At 40.0% G+C, this 24,141-nt stretch overlaps 1 protein-coding gene across 3 annotated transcripts in view; it reads left to right on the plus strand.

Annotated features, from left to right (window-relative positions):
* Positions 1-24,141, plus strand: part of LOC307251559 (glutamate receptor 2-like) — a gene marked incomplete at both ends in the record, with an annotated part of 61,709 nt that overhangs the window by 6,897 nt on the left and 30,671 nt on the right. For all 3 annotated transcript variants that reach the window (XM_080028928.1, XM_080028927.1, XM_080028929.1), the window contains 11 exons: positions 9,267-9,407; positions 10,757-10,996; positions 11,712-11,833; positions 12,279-12,353; positions 13,836-13,889; positions 15,373-15,531; positions 18,756-18,923; positions 19,716-19,820; positions 19,900-20,007; positions 21,157-21,220; positions 21,734-21,876. In XM_080028928.1, coding sequence (XP_079885054.1) covers positions 9,267-9,407; positions 10,757-10,996; positions 11,712-11,833; positions 12,279-12,353; positions 13,836-13,889; positions 15,373-15,531; positions 18,756-18,923; positions 19,716-19,820; positions 19,900-20,007; positions 21,157-21,220; positions 21,734-21,876 — 1,379 coding nt within the window. The remainder of the gene's footprint in view (positions 1-9,266; positions 9,408-10,756; positions 10,997-11,711; positions 11,834-12,278; positions 12,354-13,835; positions 13,890-15,372; positions 15,532-18,755; positions 18,924-19,715; positions 19,821-19,899; positions 20,008-21,156; positions 21,221-21,733; positions 21,877-24,141) is intronic.

Consider the following 24,141-nt stretch of genomic DNA (forward strand, 5'->3'; position numbering starts at 1 on the left):
AGAAATAATTCTTGTTCAGAATTAGGTCTGCATATGTACACTGCCCGGCCTAAAAAAAGTCACCACCTGGATTTTACTAGGAGCACTCCATCGGTCAAAGACTGCAGTGAATAATATGTTTCAGTTGGCAACAAGTTATATCACCCTAACTGATGCAGTGGATAGCTTCTCATTTCTTAAACAACCATGTCAGAAGACATACGCTGTGGTTTTGGAAAAGCTGTAACTCTGTTTCAGAGGGGTGAAACTATTGGCCAGCATAACACAAAGAAAACTCATCAGGAGAAGATGAAACTAGTAAAATCATGTTAAGAACTGTCCAACGCATTATTAAAACCTGGATAGATAGTGGTGAACCGCCATCTTCTAAGGAAGAAATGTGGTCGGAAAAAAGTCTTGAAGGATCTTTATGGGAGATCACTTAAAATGAATTAAATGATTTGGTCGCATAGTATAGTATAGTAGATTTTATTTGGACATGGACATGACAATGTCATTGTACGAACCAGATGCATTGTTTACAGTGTGTTAGCATAAATGCTAGTTTACAACACCTGTCCACAGGAGGCTTTTTAAAAACAACAAAATAAACAAAACAAAACAGAAACAAGATCAAATACTGATAAACTGATAATTAAAAGAGTAAAAATGCAGAATACAATAGAGTACAGAGCAGCAATATAATGAGTCAAATATATATAGGCTACGTAGAGTAAAACAAAGGCAGCATGATCAAACAATAAACCAGTTGTAAATTATTTGTGTGAGCACTGTTGATTTGATTTGAGCCGTTGTTTAAGTTCTCTGTTAAAAGTGTTGCTATTAGTCTCTAGTTTTAGACCAGTGCATCAAAATTGAAAACATAGACAGTAGAACTCCCGGCTATGTTTAATAGTGAAAGTAAGCATTTCCATACACACAATGCAAAGAGAACATAAGGGATATGGACTGTGCAGATGTGTAGCCTTAAGAAAACCACTTATCAGTGGGGCTTATCAGGGTAAAATGTTTAATTTGCCAGGGAGCATACAGATTGGACTCTGGAGCAATGGAAAAAGGTTGTGTGGTCTGATGAGACCAGATTGACCCTGTTCCAGAGTGATGGGTGCATCAGGGTAAGAAGAGAGGTGGATGAAGTGAGGCTCCCATCATGCCTAGTGCCTATTGTACAAGCCTGTGTGACAGTGTACAGTATTATCTGGGGTTGCTTCAGTTGGTCAGGTCTAGTTTCTAAGCAACCTAATGTGCCAAATAAAGCTTATCAAATTGTGTCACAGCGAGTATGTGTCGTAATCAAAGCTAAAGATGGTCCAACAAGATATTTGAGTGTGTGACTTTTTTTTGGAAGGGCAGTGCACATACATCATACATCTCCATCTCTAACTACTCTTGTTATAAGGTGAAGCAGCAGTGAACCATGCCTGGTGTGACTCCTGAGAAGTTCTGGGTCGAGCTCCGCTGCTAACGCTTGTCCCATTTGCACAAATTTTGGCCCAGTTTGCCTGTAGTATTCACAGGTGTGCCTGGTTTTAAGGATGAAAAAGGTTGCTTGTGTTTCTTTATTTTGCTGTTGCGACAGAAAAAAGCCTAAAATTACCTTAGTACCATTATAGTTAGTATTGTTGATGTCTGCGTTAGTTTAAAGCTTTTGACATGTATCTCAAAAATCAAAATGCCACAACAGAAAATGACTGTTGTGGCATTTATTTACAGCTGCTGAGTTATGAAAGTTGGGCACCAGTTTAGTTTCAACTTGTAGGCCTACCTGACGTTCTTCAAGATTCAAGATTCAAGATTCAAGATTTTTATTTAGTGTCCCAAAAGGGCAAATTTGTTCACAGCAGAAGAGGCGAAAACACAAGACAGTACAAACAGTGACGAATACAAACATCACAACCTATGCTTAGGCCTGGGCACGAAAGTGCAAAGTGCAAGAATCAAGGAAAAAGGAAGACCAACATAACAAAGTCGAATTGCCCATGCAGACACAGGTCTTACCATCATAACAAAAATAAATTAAAATCATAAATTAAAAACATAAAAACATATAAAAAACATAAAAAACATAAAACACACACTTCACACTGGACAAGTGATTGTGATTTCATGCAGCTAAGCCAAGTTTTTATGGTTACTATAAATGTAGCTAGTGTTATTCAACGCTATCAGGAAATAATTGGGCACCATCCCTGTAAACAGGGACAATTGATAGCTCATATTCTAATTGATTCTCATACAATACAACAACTATAAATTTGGGAATCTGATTATTAATCAAATTAATAAATCAATACTTGTTACATTTACAGGAAACCTTGTCTCAAGCTTATCCATTTGCTGACACTATGCTAAGCTAATTGCCCAGTTGTGATGGTACCAGTGATAGCCTCCTTTGATGAGCTGCATCCTGTTAATGAGCCTTGCTGAAAGAGTTCTGACTACGTTGCCTCAAAGTGGTTCCGCCGTGCAGTGTCTGTTTCTGTAGTCGGTTCTCTTTGAAGAGTTAGCAGCCTGGCGCTAACTTGCTTAGTTGCTTCTGTTTCTTGCAAGCTCAGCTGGCCGAACATGTGTCTCAGCTGCAGGCGCTTAATAAACGTGTTTACTCTATTTGCTGGGTTAATAAGCTAATCAGAGGTCAGAGCAGGCTCCTGTGGCACTGCGGTTGAGAAGAGTTTTAGTGTGTGAGAATGGCGGTTAGCAGAGATGAAGAGAGAAGAGATACAAGTGGTTTAAAATCAGATGGGAATAGATGATGTAGTCCAGATGATGTCAGGAATCACAGGAAGTTATTGGATGTGCGAGCCGGTGTGACAGTCACTACGCTACGGCACATACCGTAGGTCCCGATGAACAAACCAGTTTTGAATGATTGCTACATTGCCTAATCTAATTTGCACCCTGGGATGACATACTGTTTGTCTTTCGTTCACTCTCACCGTGACTAAAAGTAGCCTATGCTATATCTTCAGGGGGTAGATTATTTATACTTTGTGACTGTTCGATATTGGTAAAGAATGATCTGGCATGCCAGATGTTTCTTCTGGTGGACCATTATGGCAAGTTGCCGACCCCTGTAATAGACAGTTGGGCTTATTGAAAGTTACCTGCACTTACCCTTGACTCCACTGTTTAGAAGAGTGCACGCCGTTAACAGTTAACAGGCCTGTGCCATCATGCATCCTCTCGTCTGGCCTCCTTTCTCTGCTGCTGATGTGAAGAGACTGAAGCTGTTGCTTTGCTGGTGGCAACACAGCGTGGTGCAGGCCCCTGCAGATTGTGTGTGTGAGCTCCGAGTGTACACAAGGGCCTGTATGCTGTACGTTTAATCCGTTTGTTGTATTCTCTGAAACGCCACAGGGTGCTCAAACGAAACCTTGTGTTAGAAGTAAGGAGTCAGGTGTTAACAGAAGAACACGATAGACCAAACAAACATGTCTTCATGCTCTGCTTCACAACCCCACTACACTGAGGAAGAATTGTTTTTCATTGAAAACTCATTCCTCATTTTCCTTTATTTAACCCCGAAAGATCAATTGAGGGGTGACCCTCTTTTACAATGACGTTGAGTATTACAAATATACAATATACAACACAAATACACAACCGTTTACAAGGAGAGAAAAAAACCAATTTAAAACATTCCAAAATTGGAGAAGAAGAACATTGCTTAACCAAAACAGTTACAGTTTATGTGGGGCAGATTGAAAATAATATGTCTAAACTTGTTAAAAGATATGAATGTATTTATTTTAATTTTAAGTTGTAAATTGTTCCAGGAGTCAGGGGCAGTAAAGCTAAAAGCTGTTTTACCAAGCTCACACCTGGCGTAAGGAACATATAACATGAGCAAGTCAGTGGAGCGGGTCTGATGAGGCCCATCTGAAATTTGCATCATGGTAGGCAAATAATGGGGGAGCTTCCCGGTCAGGGCTTTATAAATAAAAACATGCATGTATCTATACACTCCTGAGCCAAAGACACCTTAATCAAAACACCCATTCATAACTGTTCTGTCCCTGCAGTTAAAAGTAATCTTGTAAAGACAGCATATAGATATTTCTCACCATTTACCTGGAATAATATACAGAGACGTCTCAAACCGGATACACTAATACAAATGGGTCATTTAAAAAATCTGGTTAGAGACCTAATTTCTTTGAATTGGGACTGTTTCACATGGCTGTATTTTGTTGTACATTTATAAATTTGTTTGAATTTTCATATTGCTATAATATTGTCTATATCTTGATCTCAATGTGATTTTCCTGATTAAACAAAGTACAGTATACAGTATATATATACAGTGTGTTTTCCTGGGGTTACAAGGCCTTAAATTCCTCCTCAAGGTGCTCTTTGTGTACATTTGTTTGCCTTACTGAGTTTGCCCCTAGTTTCATAGTTGCAGCTCATTTGTGCCGTTGTTTTGTATTCAAAAGCCTTTTTCCTTAGATTCATTGTTTGTTTAATGTCTTTTGTTATTGGGATACACTTTGACTGTTTTTGTGGGTATGCTAGATTGCACGCATACGTTGATGTAGTCTGTAGTCACCGTACATGTTGCATCCAAAGTGTCTCCTACAAGTTGTTCTTTGCTGTCCAATGTCGGAATACCTTGTCCACAGGTTTGCTGCTTTTCAACTTAGTTTTAGAGGTTGGAACGAGGTGCACTACATTATGGTCAGAGTTAGATATTGGTTGTTTGTTCCTAGATTGATATGAACCAGTGATATTTATATAACATTTGTCCAGAGTGTTCTCTTTCCTTGTTTTACATTTTACAATCTGCTGAAAACCTGGCAACGTTTTCTCCAGATTGCCTTTATGTAAATCTCCCAGGATGATGGCAGGAGCCTCAGGAAATGGCGATTGTAGGTGAATATGCAATTCAGTCTAGCACATTATTTGTTTGATTGTGTATTGGCGACATCAGCGCTCATTGATATACACACAAACCCCGCCCCTTCTGCTTTTACCTGAAAGCCACTGATGTCAAAATGTGAGTCCGGAGCAGCGATGTGTAGCCACGTTTAAGTGAAGCATAACAGAGCGGCCTCAGGGAATTAAAGCGGGTACCTGGTGTAAAGTTTATCTAGTCCATGATGCTGTTGTTGATGGAGCACAGATTGGCCAGGATTATAGCAGGTAAAGCTGGTCGAGTTTCCGTTGCAGAAGTCTCCTGATTCCACCCCGTCTCCCTCGCTTCCTCTTCCTGCATATTGGTAGCCTCCGTTCTCTGCTGGCTGCATGCAGCCCAGTTAGTGTTTTCCCCTTTGTCCCCCTCTGCCTTTTTATTTCCTCTGGGATACTTTCTGATACTATCCAGACAGGCGGCCTTGTTCTGGTGCAGTCTCTCCACTTGCCTCTTCACTTTGACAGCATTGTGGGGGCCTGTTGGGTGAAGGGAGGCACAGTGTGAGTCCATGGATGTTCAGTCATGAGTCATGGAGTTGATGTCATCTCCACGGGGCTCTCTGCAGCCCTGGAGATCTTCCCCTGCTCCCTGTGACAACAAGGACTGTGCTGCTGAACAATGGGTGTGTGGGTGGGGGTGAGAAGTATCAGATTGTCATCTGGTCTTCCAAGACGGGTGGAGGGCAGTGGAGTTGTTTGCATACCTCACATTCCCATACAGTAAGTCATACTTTATTTTTTCTCTGATGATGCAATTAACGAATTGTTGAAAAGTTGGCAGTGAGGCAGGAGAGAATTGCTATGGGAGCATTTGTGTGTTGTGTTTGAAATCTGAGGGTGACTGAGCTGATGATGTCCAACGCCATGTCTGGAGTAATGAACTTCCATGTGAACTCCTTCGGGGCAAATGATACAGATGAACGCTCACTGCCAACAGTGACACTGTCCTTGTTAGGATTCCAGGATCTCTCCTTCATAGTTATGTGTCCATGGTTTCACCATCGTCGATTGACAAGCACTGCTATTCCGCCCTCATTCATTCTTGGCACTCTGCCTGCAGTCTCTGTTCGCCTACACAGTATTAATGCGTAGTCAGGAATATGCTCCTGCGGCCATGTACTGTATCTGTGAAACACCGCGTTAAACTGCATTCCCAAAAAACCTCCCCCTGGGTCCTGCTCAGCCCTCCAAGCTCATCCATCTTGTTCCCAAGGGACTTGACTTGTCCCATGAAGATCGAGGGGAGAAACGGTTTATATTTCCTCCCCCTTCCTCTCCGTTTGGAAGCAGCTCTGCATCTTCTTTTTAAATCCTCTGTGTTTTTGGGTCTTCTTCCGGGCAGTAGTCGAGATGTGGAGAGTGACTTTTATACCCATTACCATAGTTACCATTTATTATCTATTTTATCGCTATTTATTTTAGCTTAATATCTTTATTGCTGTCCTTCACCGACCACTGTTTGCCTATTGATTGTGTTTTTGACATGTAACAGTTTGGAAGTTGTTGGGGTGATTGTGGTTGTGATGAATTGCAAATTAATTGCCCTTCTTGGGATCAATTAAATTGTCTAATCTAATCGAATTATAGTTAACTAGGATAACAAGCCCCAAAAAGGATAATCAGGAATACCAGCCAACCTCCACATAAAGTGCCAGTAGTGCAATCAGAGCTGAACATTTATCCCACGTTATGCAAAAATTATCAATAATATAACATAAATAAAATCACTCAAATATGGGAGCCACTGAGACATGCAGCCACCATCGCAGCGCCAACACTCCAAACATTTATCTGTCAACACTAACTGAACCAAATACTTGTTCCAACATGATCCTGAGTCTTACCAATTAAATTAATGTTATTTGTTTTAGATATTTGGGAAAGGAATGTTTCTCATAGTCCACTGGGGGTGCAAAAAACTCCACTTGCCCCAATATTGTTTCTAAAGTCACAAAATCTATAAATACCTTCGCAGTGAGCCATGAAATGAGTAGGAGTCCATGTGATGTCCTCACTTTTTTTAATGGCTGATTATTAAGAGTGGCCTTGTTTTTGATGACAGAAGCTCAGTGAGCATGTTAGGCCTCGTCAGTCCGAGAAGCTAATAATCCTGCTTCACTAAAAGCAGCCATTCTGGTCGTATATATGGCCTCAGCCTCTCTGCCCAGGGCCAAAGTGTGTGTGTGTGTGTGACCTCATTCTGCCAGCTCCACCACAAGTGGTGCAGCTGAGTTGAGGTAGAATTTTCTTCCTCTGCGAGGCACATGTGATCAGGATTGAAAAAAACACATGTGCTTGTATGCTGTCTCTGAGCAGAATCTGAGAATATTCACAAGAAATAACGCAATGTTTGTGATTCCTAGATTAAGATAAAGATAATGATTGAAAGTTGATAGGGCAAAATAAATAAAGATCTATCCAATAGTGTTGATCAGTGGCTGACCTACTATGGGTGACTGATCTGTGTAACATTGATGCAGCTCCACACAGTCTTGAGAGGCTGAGTCTGCTGCGTGGACACAGTGGGACTGTGGATGCAGGCAGTGCTAGTGCAGAGTGAACACTGGAGGCCTCTGCTCAAAGGTACAGATAATTACTCTTTGGCCAGTTTCTTAGCTACACCTTTTCAACTGCTTGTTAATGCAAATATCAGCCAATCCCTCTATGTTCTCTTGGAACACACAACTCCTTGGTTATTAGAATTCAACTTTCAACTGCAAATAATTTTAACCCACAGTGCTCCTTAATAGCCTCATTCTACCATACTTTGTCCCTTAGGATTGATATGATTATAAGAGTAATATGAAAGGTTTTTTTAAATACTTTATTTTATACTAATACTTTTTTCACAACTGAAAAAGTGAACACAAAAACAAAAGACAAAAAAAAATAAAAACTAACATGGCGTACTCTTCTTTACAGGTTTCTAAGGACATTGTTTAAACTATAGGCAAATGTTAAGCAGAAAATAAAAAGTCAACAAGGTGTCATTTATTCCAAACCTTAAGAATCTTTTTTTTTTGCGATCACCATCCCATATTGGATCAACAAAGCTTTCGTATGACTTAAAGTCTCTAGTTGTTGTGACAAGCCTAGAATGACCGTTTCTGGGTTGTGATGGAGGATGTGGCCGTAGACATCTGGATAACAACAATACACCCTTGACCATGAATTGTGGAGTCTGGAACAGAACCAAAACATATAATGAAAAGGGGTGACGAGGAGATAGATGTAATTTGACACGTGAATAGTGGAGCCGTTGTACAACCTTATATTGAATTAATTGGTGACTTGAGTTGATCGAGCAAGAGTGTATGCTGCGAAGACACTTAGCCCAAGCATCCTCTGAAATTTCTACTCCTATTTCGCTCTCCCAGGACTCCCTCAGATGCTGTGTGGACGGGACAGTGTGATCTGCAAACACATTTACAAACTTAGACACTAGTTTTTTTGGTATCAGGTTTAGTTATCAGTAAGGACCGATGTTCAACATGGGGATTATAAATTGCAAAATTTTAAATGTTACCTCTGACATAGTTCCTTAATTGCAGATACCTGAAAAAATGGGGTCCAACTCAGAATGTAAAACAGAAACACATAACAGTATGCGGTCTTATACCTTATCTGTGTTTTTATCCATAATAACGTAAAAGAGGCGCTATTCAGTCCAGTCTATTAAGCCGTAGCTCCGGCTGCAGTGGTTTGGATGTGCGTGCTGATGTAGCTGGATGCCTTCTGTGAAAAGTCGAATATTTTAGTGACAACTCTGTGTGTGAAGATCAGCCAGGAAGGAAACAGAAAGCCGTGGCGGATGACCTGAAATGTATTTTTTTATTATAATTTTCTTTTTCAACTTCAGTTTTGGTCATACAAACTAATATTCATCTTTATTTGAAGGATTCTAACCCTTTTAATGCCTGCTGGTTTATATGATGTCACTGTTTTTAAATTGACCCCACCCTGCTCACACTCCCCTATTATAGTGAAATGGTGCTATTACTGATTCGGGGACGGAGAGGCAAACTAATACGGAACTTGGGCTTTCTTGATTGAAGGTTTACAGTACAGTGATGACAGTTCACGTAATGGAAAGACAAGTTTAATAAAATTGGTGTCATCTTGTTTCTTATAAATATATTTTCTTGAATAACATTGTTGAGAGGAGCCTGGGATTTAAGAATTTCGTTTTTCCAATGTAATTGTTGCGCATATGACAAAAAACCTCTTGAATGTTGAATCTTGATACAATTCTTTTTTGTGTCGGTCCACTCTCTCTCTCTCTCTCTCTCTCTCTCTCTCTCTCTCTCTCTCTCTCTCTCTCTCTCTCTCTCTCTCTCTCTCTCTCTGTGTCTCAGGTGGCTTATTCCCCAGAGGTGCAGACCAGGAGTACAGTGCATTCAGAGTGGGCATGGTTCAGTTTGGAATGGCAGATTTCAGACTGACTCCACACATCGATAACCTTGAGGTGGCCAACAGCTTTGCCGTCACCAACTGCTGTAAGTATCGGTTTAACATTTTGATTCTCATTATTCTGAATATAGTTTGATCAGTCATACAGGGGCTGTTATTGTAACCTTTGCCTTTTTGAGACATGTGATAGATGCTAAACTGCATTTTACATTCAAAGTTCACTTATGGTACCACAGTGGTATTCACCTGCAGATGCTTTTTGTGAGAATTCTTGTAATGCAGAGTAAAACCGCACACTAATACACAGAAAACTAATTCCTGTTTGGACCACCCCATAATGACCTTTAAAGTCTGTCACAGAAATAAAGCACGTACAATATCAGCATGGATCAATAGACAAGAAAGCGGTTCAAGTCCTATTTATTTCTATTGCCATTTTAGATGAAATGTCAAAAATCGAATGACACTGGACATTGGACCTGAGGACTAATCGAACACAAGAATCTGCCGAATGCAACTGAATGATATTTTTTAACTGCACATTTATATTCACTTTGTATTTGAAGATAATCTGTGCAGCTACTGTACATCCTTAATCCGTATAAAGAATGTTTTGTTCATGGTCTTATAGCAGGATATGAGCTCAAAGCATGACTTTATTTTCTGAGCAGACAAGATAAGTAATTGCATATAATGCAAAGGAATACCATATTAAACCCAGAGATAAAAGATGACTTTTTATATCTAGAGTAATGAAGAAGGTCACTAAAATAGGACAACTAAATTTAGCTGTAGACACACAGACACAATGGACTGCTCTGTTTCAATCCTATGGGTAAAAAAGAACACCTCTTAGCATTGCAGCAACGTTAGCTCCCTTTGCATACATCACATATCTATATGATACATTTTAAAGTAGCAGAAGAAGCAGCTAGCCCTGTTTTCTAACATCAGATTTTGGTGAGATTAAGGCTGGCTTCTGTAAAAAAAAAATGTGGGCTGTAAAAAAGTTGAAATCAGGCAGCAAGTTAAAACCTGGCGTCACTGTATTGTGCTTGAGTCCATTTCAAAACAGTTCAGTTAACATCACACAATTTGATCCTATCAACTATAAAACCTTAGACGAAACTGCTGAAGATGTGCTGACCTGAAGGCTCATTAGCATCTGCACCGTGCCCAAGCACACTCCTCTCAACTCTGCAAGGGCCGGGGAAGTGTACCGTGCTCGAGCACAGAACAGAGCACTCACACTGGTCAAACGTACTAGACTCTAGTGGGCAAACGTACTTGGGCATGGTACAGAATACAGATGGCCTAGTGCGAGTGCTCCCAAAGTGTGTGTGAATGATAGTCTTATCCCTAAAACCCACCAAAACCACCTTGCGAGTCCTTCAAAATTTACGCGTATAAATGTTTGTATTTGTCTCTCTTCTAGTTTGTTCCCAGTTCTCTCGAGGCGTCTACGCCATCTTTGGTTTCTACGACAAGAAGTCAGTGAACACCATCACCTCTTTCTGTGAGACTCTCCACGTCTCCTTCATCACTCCATCCTTCCCGGCAGAGGGGATGAATCAGTTTGTGCTGCAGATGAGACCGGACATCAAAGGCCCGCTGGTCTCACTAGTGGAGTACTACAGATGGGAGAGGTTTGCCTATCTGTACGACAGTGATCGAGGTAATGACAGTCTCATTGTTGATTACATAGAGCATGTGGGTTTAGTGTTGCTGCTGCTCGACTTCTAACACAACTGCAGTTAACCGGATTTAGTTATTTTGGGGCCTATGGCAAACCCAGGCATGGAGCCCTTCACATCCCTCATTCTTGCCCATTCTTAGTCTGTGTGTGAAAACTATGAAGACAGTTTGGTCTCACTCACCCTGCCTTCCAAGATTTACATTTAGAAATGTTGTTGCAATGCTTCTTCTACCTGAACAGTTAGGAGTCACCAGTAACATGAAGTTTGCCGAGTGTCTTCGACATACAGTATGTGATGCTGAGAGATTTTTTTAACATTTATTCTTTACTCAGTCACCAAAATAAAATACAGACCAAGAACATTTATTTTGGTTTCCAAATATAGTTTGGGTTTAAGTATATAGTCCTCTATGTATAGAGGTCTCAGTCAGCTCTTATATATTATTTCCATTGTCTGTTTATCCATCTGTATTGTGTATATACTGTATAGTTTCACATTTGTTCTTGCTTCTAATTGAACTCCTCAGCTTGATGGTGTTTTGTGCCACCAACGGAGCCTTCAGGGCAGCGCTGCCTGGAAGGCCCTATCCTTACCTATAATAACCCTGACCCTAACCTTAACCAGCGCTGCCTTGAAGGCTCTCTTGGGGGCACAAAACACCAAACACCAACTCCTCATGTCTTGTGTGTGTAGGTCTGTCTACTCTCCAGGTCATACTGGACACTGCAGCAGAGAAGAAATGGGTCGTCACGGCAATAAATGTTGGAAACCTCAAAGATGAGAGGAAGGACGAGGCGTACCGCTCCCTGTTCCAGGTAATGTGTCTATACACACTGTTAGTACTCACACCATAATACAGCACACTGTTACTACTCACACAATGATGTGAACGGGAATGTTTAGATGCTACAGTGGGCCCCCTTTGTTTACATTCTGTTTGTTTACATACCAGTTTACAAAGCCTAGGCTGTGTATTAACACAATACACAAATTCTGAACTGGACAATACAAATAAAAAAAGGGGAAAATAGTTTTTTATATCTTACACATATGCTCCAGTATTGGTAACTTGGTAACTTTCATTTAAGCATAACACAAAATAAATTTCTCAAGCATTTTTTAAGGGACATGTACGAGATCAAACTGAATTTATTATTGTAATGGTTAGTACTTTGTGTATTATACACTCTGATGTGTGTATGTTCACATGACCTGCGTTTGGTGTTGAATACGGCTAAATCTGAATGTTGTATTTTCTAGGACCTGGAGATCCGTAAGGAAAGACGCATCATCCTGGACTGTGAACAAGACAAAGTCAAAGACATCATGGAACAGGTTGATTCTCATTTTGTCACTATTATAAATCCTAATATAAGTCAAACTAGAGGAGACAATTTCTGAATAAATCAAAGTATGAATGCTGGATGTTGAAAAGCTGACACTAAACTGGATTGCTGTGTTGAAGGAGTATGAAGAGTTTGAAAAAGGGGAATGGATCAAAGGGTCTTTTTAGCTGAAAGTATGAATGAGTAAATATGTGTGTGTGTGTGTATGTGTGTGTGTTTATGTGCGTGCGTGTGTATGTGTGTATGTGTGTATGTGCGTGTGTGTCTGCTTTGACACATTTATATGATCGCGAGTGAGAAGCTGCTTCTCCCATAAGATGTTAAAGTTGAATTAATGTGAGAAAGTCTCAAGTGTCTTGATCTGTGTGTAGTCTGAATGAGTAGGGAGAGGTGGAAGAAATCAGTTAAGGGTCTGCACAGGCTTATTGTTAAATGATGAAACAGGTTGCTTTCATAGCAGCCAAAAACTTAACATTACTGTTCCCTTCCTGCTCAGCCTACACACTGTAACACTTGTCTGAAACACAGTGGAGATGTTAGCAATCCAAGCGCTAACCCCCTTTCACTTCTCCAGCAGATGGACACACATAGACAAGACTTTTCTCGGTCTTGAGAAGCTGAGCATTTATGAACTGACACTCTATAGATAATACTGTACATTAACTGACTGACAACTTACTACTAACCTTTCCCTTTATTATTTGACCTTGTCTGTTTGCGTCTTTATCTCAACATTTGTTTTTATTCAATACTCTGCACCAAAAATCTCAACTTCTAAAGCACTTACTGTACATCAACTAAACCTTCCATAACCATTGTAAGCAGTTTTCTGAAGGTTATTAAGTTCATGTGTTGTTAAATTTTTTAATGAGAGGCACATTTACACAAAATGTATTAGATATTGACACATTTGCATATTTATTTAAACATTTCGGAAAAATTTTAGTACAAAAAAAAATCGTTTTAATGTCAGTAATCAACTGTCAAATTTTCATGATGATATTTTACCCTATTCACCTGCAGTGTCTTAACCTTAGAGCTCTAACGCTAAATATTGTAACACCATCGCTAACGTCGGCTGTTTTTCACCAGATTTAATATAGCCAATAAAAAATACTTCTCATCAAAATATATTAAAGTACAACAATACATGGCAAATTTAGGTAGTTTCATTTTATTTCCCCATATACAACGTCTCATAAAACGAAAAAAAAAGGTATCATGGGGGCGGGGGTGGGGGGTGAAAATCACCCGAGCATATTCTCGCCTTAAAGGAGTTACAATACGTAGTAGCTGTCCTCAGAATAATGAAAAATTATATTCCTTATTTTTTTAGAACAAGGCTATTATATAGTCTAATTCCGGTGATGACTATGACATCAGTGTTGTGCCCAACTCCATTTTGATGAGAGTTTAAACAAGTTTTTTTTCTTGTTTATTATTGACGCAATGTTTACTCTCGTCCCATCAGGTGATCACTATAGGCAGGCATGTGAAGGGATACCACTATATCATCGCTAACCTGGTAAGTCACTGTCTGTCTTTACTCTATATACCTAGACATGTGTGACACCTTACCTTGGTGTCATTACCTTACTGGCTGGCAGTGGAAACAGTCACATCCAAACAAACTAAGATTGTACAAACATGATGTATGCTGGCAGGAAGAGCTGTAACAAAAGCTCCAAAGCAACATAGATGATGTGGTAATGGGTGATTGCTGGCTAGAGTATACAGTGTGGCAGTAGTCCCTGAGTAGGTCACAGTGCAAAAAAGTCCATTCCTAGTGGAATGTGAGCAGGTGGGTCAACTTTATCAAAAATAATTGGGGCCACATGCTTTAAAAATAGAAAAAAAAGGAAAGAGGATCCAATCTGTTGCTGTCTTCATGTGCTCCTCGGAAATATCGTAACTTCCCACTTGTGCAGTCCGAATTATACACGCATTCAAGTGATCCGCCATGCAGAAAACAAACTGCCAAACATGGAGGCTAGACTTAAGGTTGTTTTTTTCGTGGCTGATATTTAATAACCAGCTTAATTTCATGGTGTTGCCATTGAGTATCGCTGATTCCCCAAGTCTGGAAAACCTTGCAGGAGCTCTACGCATGGACGAAAGTTGGCATGGGAATACGCACACTTCTCCGCATAGAATATTTCTATAAATACCAACTTTTGTGGTGTAAAATGCTAACGCACATTTCACCCGGGTTGACACAAGGTTTTTGTGCCCTGCAGCCTTTATAAATGAGTCCCCAGGTGATTGTTGTCTTAGTTAGTATACACAATGCAACCCACATGGGATTTTTTAAAATTTTCAAACTATTTGTTGTTTGTTTTTGTATGTTATATATTTATATAATACATTTGCAATTACTTATACATAATTGATTGCTTCTTCAAAGAAAATAAAGACACAATTTGTGTTACTGTCAATTGTTGACACTGCTTTTTAACCATTTTTGCTACCGTAAAATGTAATTTCCCACTCGTAGCCTAATTACTGCTTTGGAGGGTCGTTCATGTGCTTATAACTTGTAAACACGGAGGAAGATGTGGAGACAGCTTTAAAGCACATGCTCTCTCTTGCTTAATGTGACTCAGCATACAGTTCATGGACATGGTCGAGCTTTAGTAGGTAGGTATGCTGATGTTAGCATAGCAAGCAAATAAGTAGTGCAACATGGAAAATAAGTCTGCATTTTTCTCATGATTTTCTATTGACAGGCAGGCTCTGTTAGTTATTCTATTGTTGATCTATCCTCTGTTTGACCAAATTGGTCCCGATTGCTGTATTGTGTTATTAATATTCTCCTAAAATGATGGTAGTTATAGAAATCAAAGTTGTTGGAGGTGTTAACCATATCTATATTTCAATGTGACATGATCAAAAACATGTGAACAATTGCCTGCACATTCAGAGACTCCTTCAGATCAGAATATAATAGAACAAACATTTTCCCAACATAAATCCAAAGTGTTCAGCTACATGCTTCTTTGTTGTTCCAGGGCTTTGTGGATGGAGACCTGTCTAAAATCCAGTACGGAGGGGCCAACGTGTCTGGCTTTCAGATCGTAGATTTTGACGATCCAGTGGTGGCAAAGTTTGACCAACGTTGGGAGGCGCTGGAAGAGAAGGAGTATCCTGGAGCCGATGCACGGATAAGAGTAAGATTTGAACCTCAAGGGGCTAGTTGACTGTATATTAGTTTACATGAATTATAGTTCATTTCTCCAGCAATGAAATATTATTATTGATCTTTTTGTAATTTATAGAATTATTTTTTAATTTCTGACAAAACAATCACAAACATACTGTATATGCATACAAGACTACAGACGCATAGGACATTAAAAGACAATACAAAGTACAACGGGGGGGGGGGGGGGAGGAGAGCAATTGAGTAAATTCAATGATATGTCCAGCTTCTCAAGCACAGACTTAAAGATCCAGGGTCCCTCCTCTCCACGGTCAAGTTCATGGAGGGTTGATGCTGCCCGTTTCATTGACAGTAGTAATCCATGAAGTCCTTTAACCAATTTTGAATGTTTACACTCAATAGAGAAACACTCTTAGCGTGCACATTTAAATGTTTTCATGTACAATACACATTACGTAGTGTTCTTGGGGTTAGTAATTTCATATCCTGATAACAATACATTTGTTGATTTAGCATATTTTTCATATAACATATATAACATATAGAAAACCGATTTGTATTTAGTAGGAAGTATTTGTACAACTAAGCCTAAATTAAACTGGTTGTTGGGAATGTTTTAGGAGTCGTTCCTCCACAGCTTATTTCAGACTGTTAGGACTTACACTATAATACACCTGTGTGCGCTCAGGTGGTTGCCGTGGAGCTGCTACAGCCGAGGCTCCAGTCGCCCTTTGTAGCGAAAATGAAAGACTGGCGGCTGCCACTAACGTTCATGAGGCTTTTGGTGTGAGCGCAGGGTCACAAGTAGGCCTATTGCAAATTGAAAGCTTTCTTTTCTGAACTTTCACTGAGTAGTCAAACACATACAACATGCTACCAGTGATGGGAGCACAGCGGGGCTATTAAGCGCTACATTTGTGTTACTGCTTCAAATAAAAAAGTCAACTTAAATGCTTTTAATGTGAAGCTAAGCTGTAGGAAATGTTCAGTTTGACTTAACAGTAACTTAACTGCGAGCTACATGTAGAGTTTGTGTCGTGAAGAGTGTGATTTGCAACACAATGAAATAAACGATATTGTATAAAATGAAACGATTGACGTTTCTGTTTAGTCAGAGGATATAAATCGTCATAACAGTCCTAGTCCAAATTGTCCTCTCCCATGTACTTCTTGGGGTTGATGGTAAGGAGCACATCTACAATAACACTTGTGGGATCAGGATCAAGGGTGATGTAATGACTGCTCAAGTACATAATCTTTTGTTGTGATTCACCTTATGACTTTGTGTAACATGGTTCACGGTTAATGTATGACCTGAATACTCTTGTGGGCCCTATGAGGACATGACAATGCCCAGCACTAGCAGCACTCCCAACGTTTGACATTTTCCTGGCCTTGATATTTTCAAGTTATATAGGGGAGAACGGGGTAATTTGTCACACGGGTTGGTTGTCACAATCGTTATATCTCGGAACCAGAAGGCGCTGTCTGTGAAATTTTGGTATGTAAATATCCAGAATTGGGATCAGTTGTCACCTACATAGTCTTCCTTGGAGTTAGACTGCTGAATTTGAGGTGAGAGGACTGTTTGTGTTTTTCATGTCAAATTGAAAATATTTAGCTCCTCAGTATTTTTCTTCTAGGCTTTTACACAATGGGTTCATAACAAAACAGTTGTTACCCATAAAAAGTGTGAAGGGTAAACTATAGTTTAGATTGTGGTTAGCAAGCTAATTAGTTGTCAGATGGTTGTTGTCCTTGATGCTAGCAAGAAATTCAAGTTGGGATTGGTCGTCACATTTTTTGGGGGGTTGGTTGTCACATGTTATCCAAAGGCTACAGCCAGAAAAGGAACCCAATAATGAAATAAATTGTTAAGCTGTATCCTCACTGACACCCCAGAGAAGGAAAGAATAGAGCAGGAAGAGGCAGCTAGCATGCAAAAGAAAAAAGGGCAACAAAATCAAAACAACCCAGTGCATCCCAAACTAGACCAGTTGCCAAGGCTACAGTACGTTATGTAGGCCTATTTGTCAACTTGACATTGCAATTAAATGTTCAAATTTAGTTCTACTTTCTTTCCTTCTTTTTATGAGTATTCCCATTAAGATAACATTGTGACAAACAACCCCATAGTGTGTGACAACCGACCCCTTGATGGGGTTGGCTGTCACAATGTGTAAGGGTGTCTTTGATGATTAATTTCTTCTTTATTACAATAAGATAGAAAAAGTGAGGGGTACACATTTCAAGCCAACACCTTAAGCTTCAATTTAATGTAGGAATGACTTTTGAAAGATGTTTGGTGATGAGCAATTCTCACTAGAGTAAAAAGTGTGCCTACTTACCCCGTTCTCCCCTACTATAGATATTTTTGGTGGAAACTGGGCCTCAGACATTTTGCACCGAGAATAAATGTCTCAGGACAACATCTATTTCTGGCTCTTACATTTTTCATAATTTCTTCTTAAATGCTCTCCAGCCAGCTGCGTCCCACAGCAGCTGTTTACTGTAAGCAAAAGCTTCTTCTTCTTCAGGTTCATTTAATCCCTGTGGCCATCAAAAGGAGGCAGGCCACATGTGTTAATATATCTGCTATTTTAGAAGTGCACTGCTGCTACGCACGGCCATCCATTTTGTGTCTGCTTTGGTTACATAATGTACAAATGACACCAGGCTGCTACAATGTAACCACACACACACACCTTCACACATCAGAGGGCTCACCTACAACATGGTGTTAAGTATGGGAGGCATTGGATTAATGCTGGTTCATTAAACAGCCTCTTTTTCAAGTAGGACAATACATGTTTTATTCTTGGAATATATTAGAAAAAGATTTTGCTGTGTCAAATTTTAAAATATGATAACCATAACAATTAACAAGTTGAAATACAGTAGGTGAGGCAGTTTATACGATCACATCAGTCTGAAAAAATTTCAATCTAGAAGATTGTTCTTATTAAGTGTTAAGAAAAACACAACCTGAGCCCTGGGCTGCAGATTTGTGTTGCTATGTGTTCATGCTGTGATTGTGTAGCATGCGGACAACATTCAGATTTCCTGAAAGAATATTTTGTCATCATCCACCATGATTTTATGACACTTTATAATTAATGTTGTTTTGTGTCAGGTGTATTTTGATAACGATGTGTCAAACTTGTTGAAAAAAAAATCTAAATAAAGAAGAAATGTATGTAATACTTATGCCAGTGTTGCTGTGTTTTTCAGTACACCTCGGCTCTCACCTATGACGCTGTCCATGTGATGACTGAGGCCTTCCGTTTCCTTCACAAGCAAAGAGTAGACATGAGTCGTCGTGGCAACAGTGGGGACTGTCTGGCCAATCCAGCGGTGCCCTGGGCACAGGGGGTGGAGATTGAACGAGCCCTTAAACAGGTAACCATGGGGATTAGATCCTTACTAAGAGAGAGAGAGAGAGACTGAGCAACTCCTGTTAAAGTAGTTAGTGGTTAGTCTTTGTGTGAGGGGGAACATACGTAGGTAATGAAGCATTGACTGCATTGCAACTCTCCCTCTGTTCCAATCCCCGTATTTCCCTACTATGTAGTATGGTATTTATGGTATTTAGTAAGATTTAGGGTGTCCCAATTATTGTGGTCAGATTTAGCATGCTTAAAAATACCCGGATGCACTACTACATCCGGTTGAGATTTTTAGTGTTGCAATCAGCATGGTATTTGGGTGAGCCAGGTTGTAAGGCGGCTTTATAAACACAGCCCCACTTTAGCGTAGTGTTGGCAGATCATAGCACTATCCATCATCAGGCCCTGTAAGCAGATGTTATAGTGCAGCAGGTCACAAGGTACCAATGATTCTGATATTATTCCTACTCCACCTCTCCACTAGATCTTGGCATTTGTCTTGTTGTAACTCATTTTGGGTGGCTCTATCTTTTACTTGGTGCTGCAGCCATTTAAGGTAGCCTTAATGTCGGACTCCAAATTTGCCAGCTAGTTTTCCAGAATGACACATTATGTCAAAATTGCACTAAAGTGATTACTCATTAGACAAAATCAGGTCATAAAGGAAAATGTTTAAATATATATGTTACATAACGTTAAATTGTCACAACTTAATGATGTAGGAATGTTTCTTTGCCAATATTTTTTAACTTGAACTTGTGAGCCTAAATAAGACGTGTGTGTGTGTTTGTGTGTCTGTGTGTAGGTGCGTGTGGATGGTTTAACAGGGAACATTCAGTTTGACCAGTATGGTAAGAGAATCAACTATTCAGTGACAGTCATGGAGCTGAAGACCAATGGACCTATAAAGGTAAGTAAAAAAAATCAATTTGCCATCATCAGCATATATCTTTATGTTAGATAGCTGACCTCCCTCTGTGTGCTCTCAGATCGGCTACTGGAATGAGGTGGATAAGATGGTTGTGACAAAGACAGACATCTACCCTAACGACACAGGGGGAATGGAAAACAAGACAGTCATCGTTACAACAATACTGGTAATGACAAAAACAACGCAGTGGATTTGTCACCATGTGAAAGTGCTGGCCAAGTCAATAAAAGAATACACAGCAATGTAACAATTCAGTGAAAAATAAGCTGTTGGTGGTTGTCAGTATCAGAATTAGCGTTATTGGTTAAGGATGTGTACACATACATATGACTCACTTACAGGAAAATAGAAATAGACACACAAATGATGAATAAAGACAACTAAAGTTAAACATAGAACTAATGTATATTAAAAGACAGGTAGGTAAAAGTAATGTTTATATATGATATTTATGTACAAAATCGACAACACACAATGTCTGTATATAAGTAGTGTTCTGTAGGTATATTAAAAAAACAAATAAACAAATTACAAAAACATAAATTGTGTAGGCTTACAAACAGAGCTCCAAAAACAAAAACAGCTAGTAATGTAAAACATACTGTATGGAAAGATAATGGCTTTGTTCCTTTAAATTTATTTTACATGAATGGAATATAATAGCAAAACAATTTCTGATCTGAGGAAAAGAACATTGTGTTACTGTTTTACAGTGCTCGTGACATTCAATGTTGTGAGCCATTTTGACATTGTGCAAAGTCAAGATGGAATATTAAATAAAAGGCTCTCGTTCCCTAAGCAATTGACATTTTAAACAGGAAATTGTGCTTTTATTTTGACGCCTATTTGAACTGTTGTATTTAGTTTTATTTTAAATTGCCCTTCCCTCTTAAAATATTGAATTACAAATTGTATAACATTTTCATTTATTTTTCACTACTATAAAATTGTGGAAAGATTGCCATGGTTAGAAAATAGTTAATTTTTAATTTCTGTCTTCAGTGTAATCATGTTGTGTTCCACAAAGCTGTAGTGAAGAAAAATTCCCACTTTGGTGGACAAAAATGTTATATTGTTTTATGCATTGTAAAGTACAAATTAAATGCAAGTACAGAAATGGATATTAATGACACAATGTGATTCATATATTAGAAGGCTGGGTTTTCTCTACCATTTAGAGTGATTTCATAGTCAGCTTCGAAATATGGAAAGCACATCACGATTCACAGTAAAGCCTGTTAACATCTGTGTGTGTGTGTGTGTGTGTGTGTGTGTGTGTGTGTGTGTGTGTGTGTGTGTGTGTGTGTGTGTGTAGGAAGCCCCCTACGTGATGATGAAGAAGAATTCTGAGCTGTTTCAAGACAACGACCGTTATGAAGGTATGCCTGTATACTGTATGTGTCTTTTTATTTACATTTGTTTAGTCTTTTATTTTCAGAGCTACAGAAAAGCTGCTCTACAGTCTAACCCAAGTTTCTCACTGCCACCAACTATTGTACAACCACCAAACCACTTCCAAAACCAATACTTATACAGTTTTTGCATACAAGTGCCGGCAGTGGCGAAGTGGGTAGGGCGGTCGTCCACTGGATTGCAGGGTCGGAGGTTCGTTCCCCCGCCTACCCACCACATGTCGAAGTGTCCCTGGGCAAGACACTGAACCCCACGTTGCTCTCGATGGTTCAGAGAGCACCTTGCATGGCAGCTACTGCCATCGGTGTATGAGTGTGTGTGAATGGGTGAATGTGGTAAGAAATGTAAAGCGCTTTGAGGCTGAGAAAATTGACTAAAAAGCCCTATATAAGACAAGTCCATTTACAATATGCAGAACATGTTATATCTTTTTTGTCATTAATTTCTCCTTCATTTTTTATTTTCTTAAATGATGCTAGGTTACTGTGTTGACCTGGCTGCAGAGATTGCAAAGCATTGTGGGATACGCTACCAGCTAAAGATTGTTAGTGATGGAAAATACGGAGCAAGAGATGCAGAAACCAAGATCTGGAATGGTATGGTTGGAGAGCTGGTGTATGGGGTAAGATTTAAAACACACACACACACACACACTAGGGCTGGGCAATTAATTGAATTTCGATTTTGGTGGCTTCCCTCGGTCATGAAAACAAGATAATCGTAATAAAACGGTTATTGTGCGGCACGCCGGGTCATGTGTAGTAAATGCAGCGCACCCTTCTGTCTCCACCTGCGCTCCGCCCCGCCCCCGCCCGAACACTGTCGCTTTCAGCGATTCCAGTGCAATTGTTTATTCAGCATAAAGTTAAAACGCTCGTCCAGGATGTTACACCGAAACACAAAAGCCTTGCGCGATTGAAGCAGCGTTTCACTCGGTGAAACATGGTGTGAGTGAGACACTGTGATGGCGGTGGGTAACGGTGTCATTCACTGTGAGAACTTGCCGGTGTGAGCCGCCGCGCAGAAAAGCTCTGTGGCTTTACGGGTAAAATGATAGTCGGGGATTCCTGCACGTTAACGCTGTCGAGGGGAAAGGCTTCCGCTTTCTGATTGCATTTGTCGAGCCTGAATATATTGTGCCATGTCGGCAAACTATCTGCGCGACAAGAGCAAATATACAGTGAGACGCACCCCCTCCAATAGTTTCAGTCTACAGACGAAAAGTTACAACCAGCACCTAAGCATGGATTTCGTTTAAATAAAGCGTCTAATTTTTATGATCAGCGCTCTGATGCAAATTCTGAAGTCTGAACAATGTTCAGACTTCAGAATTTGCATCAGAGCGCTGACACCGTAATGTTCAGTGAACATTACGGTGTCAGCTGTGGTGTAGTTTTTTTTAACAGCAACTCAACGTGCACTGCAAAAAAAAAAAAGGCAATAAGTCGATCTTTTTGTAGATTCATAGCCTACCTCCTCTTATAAGTCGAAGTACAAATCAATGAATGGTTCACAATCACATCCCTAGTAAAATATTAATTTTACTCTTAGATTCGAAGGTTTTACTGATTATTTATTTTGTGTGGCTTTTTAGTTGTAGGCTATGTTTGAGGAGCATAATTGGGAGTTTTGTTTATGTAATGTTGAAAGAATTGGATGAATTTTCATTTTGGTGCATCCCTACAATGAATAATCATCTTTAATAACCGTGATTACAATATCAATCAAAATAATCGTGATTATCATTTTTGCCATAACCGAGCAGCCCTAACACACACACGCACACACACACACACACACACACACACACACACACACACACACACACACACACACACACACACACACACACACACACACACACACACACACACACACACACACACACACACACACACACACACACACACACACACACACACACACTCTATTCTTTTGGCAATTTGACATAAAAAACAGAGTAATCGACCAGTAATAGGAAAGTTCTGTAGGTAGACATCCATCTCATGGAAGAGGGCGCTAGTGAGCAGGCCATGGAGTAGGTTGTGTTTTTTTACTCATCTCCTCCACCATTTAAATACAAATCGCAAATTTTTAAGCCTTTTGACTGTGGCAAATTACGCATAAAGCTCTTTAAGATGGGGAGGACCAAGAAAAAAACTTCAAAGACGCTGGAGGTGACTTTTGTTAAACGAGCTAGCTAGCAGCTCACCAGGCTTGGCTAGTGCCAGTGATGACCTCTCGTCAACACCGATGGAGGTTGACTCCCCGTCTTCTATCATACAGGCCAATAGACGATTGGAAAACTCTATGACCACAAGGTTTGACAACCTAGAGTTGTCCCGCGCTGAGGTGAAAACTAGTTTGGCCACAAACTCTTCGCATAACCAGCTTGGAGGAGACTCTAGTCCAGCACGAGACGCGCCTCACCGAGCTGGAAAAAAGTTGCAACGTGCTGTCTACTCAGAACAAACTCTTGAAAGCAAAAGTGTGTGACCTCGAAGGGCGATCAAAATATCAAAATATCAAAATTGTGGGTCTGCCCGAGAAGATTGAGAAGGGCTCGCCTACGACGTTTGTGTCAGACCTGTTGCCTAAACTCCTGGGAGCTGACAACTTTCCCCACGGGATCAAAGTGGACCGGGTTCACCGAATTGGGCGGCTGAGCAACAACAAGCCACGCATCATGATCGCAAAATTACACCACGACCCGGTAAAGGAAAAGAAAAGGCAATAGCCTGCAGCAAGAGTCATCGTGGACTTCAGGAGAAAAAGAGGAAGCACGCACAACCTTATTCACATCAATGGGATGGCTGTTGAATGTGTCTCCAGCTTCTGCTTCCTGGGGACCCACATCACCTGGTCCACTAACACCTCCAGTCTGGTT

This window comes from Ammodytes marinus (genome assembly GCF_949987685.1).
Source record: "Ammodytes marinus genome assembly, chromosome: 6".
Taxonomy (NCBI): Eukaryota; Metazoa; Chordata; class Actinopteri; order Uranoscopiformes; family Ammodytidae; genus Ammodytes; species Ammodytes marinus.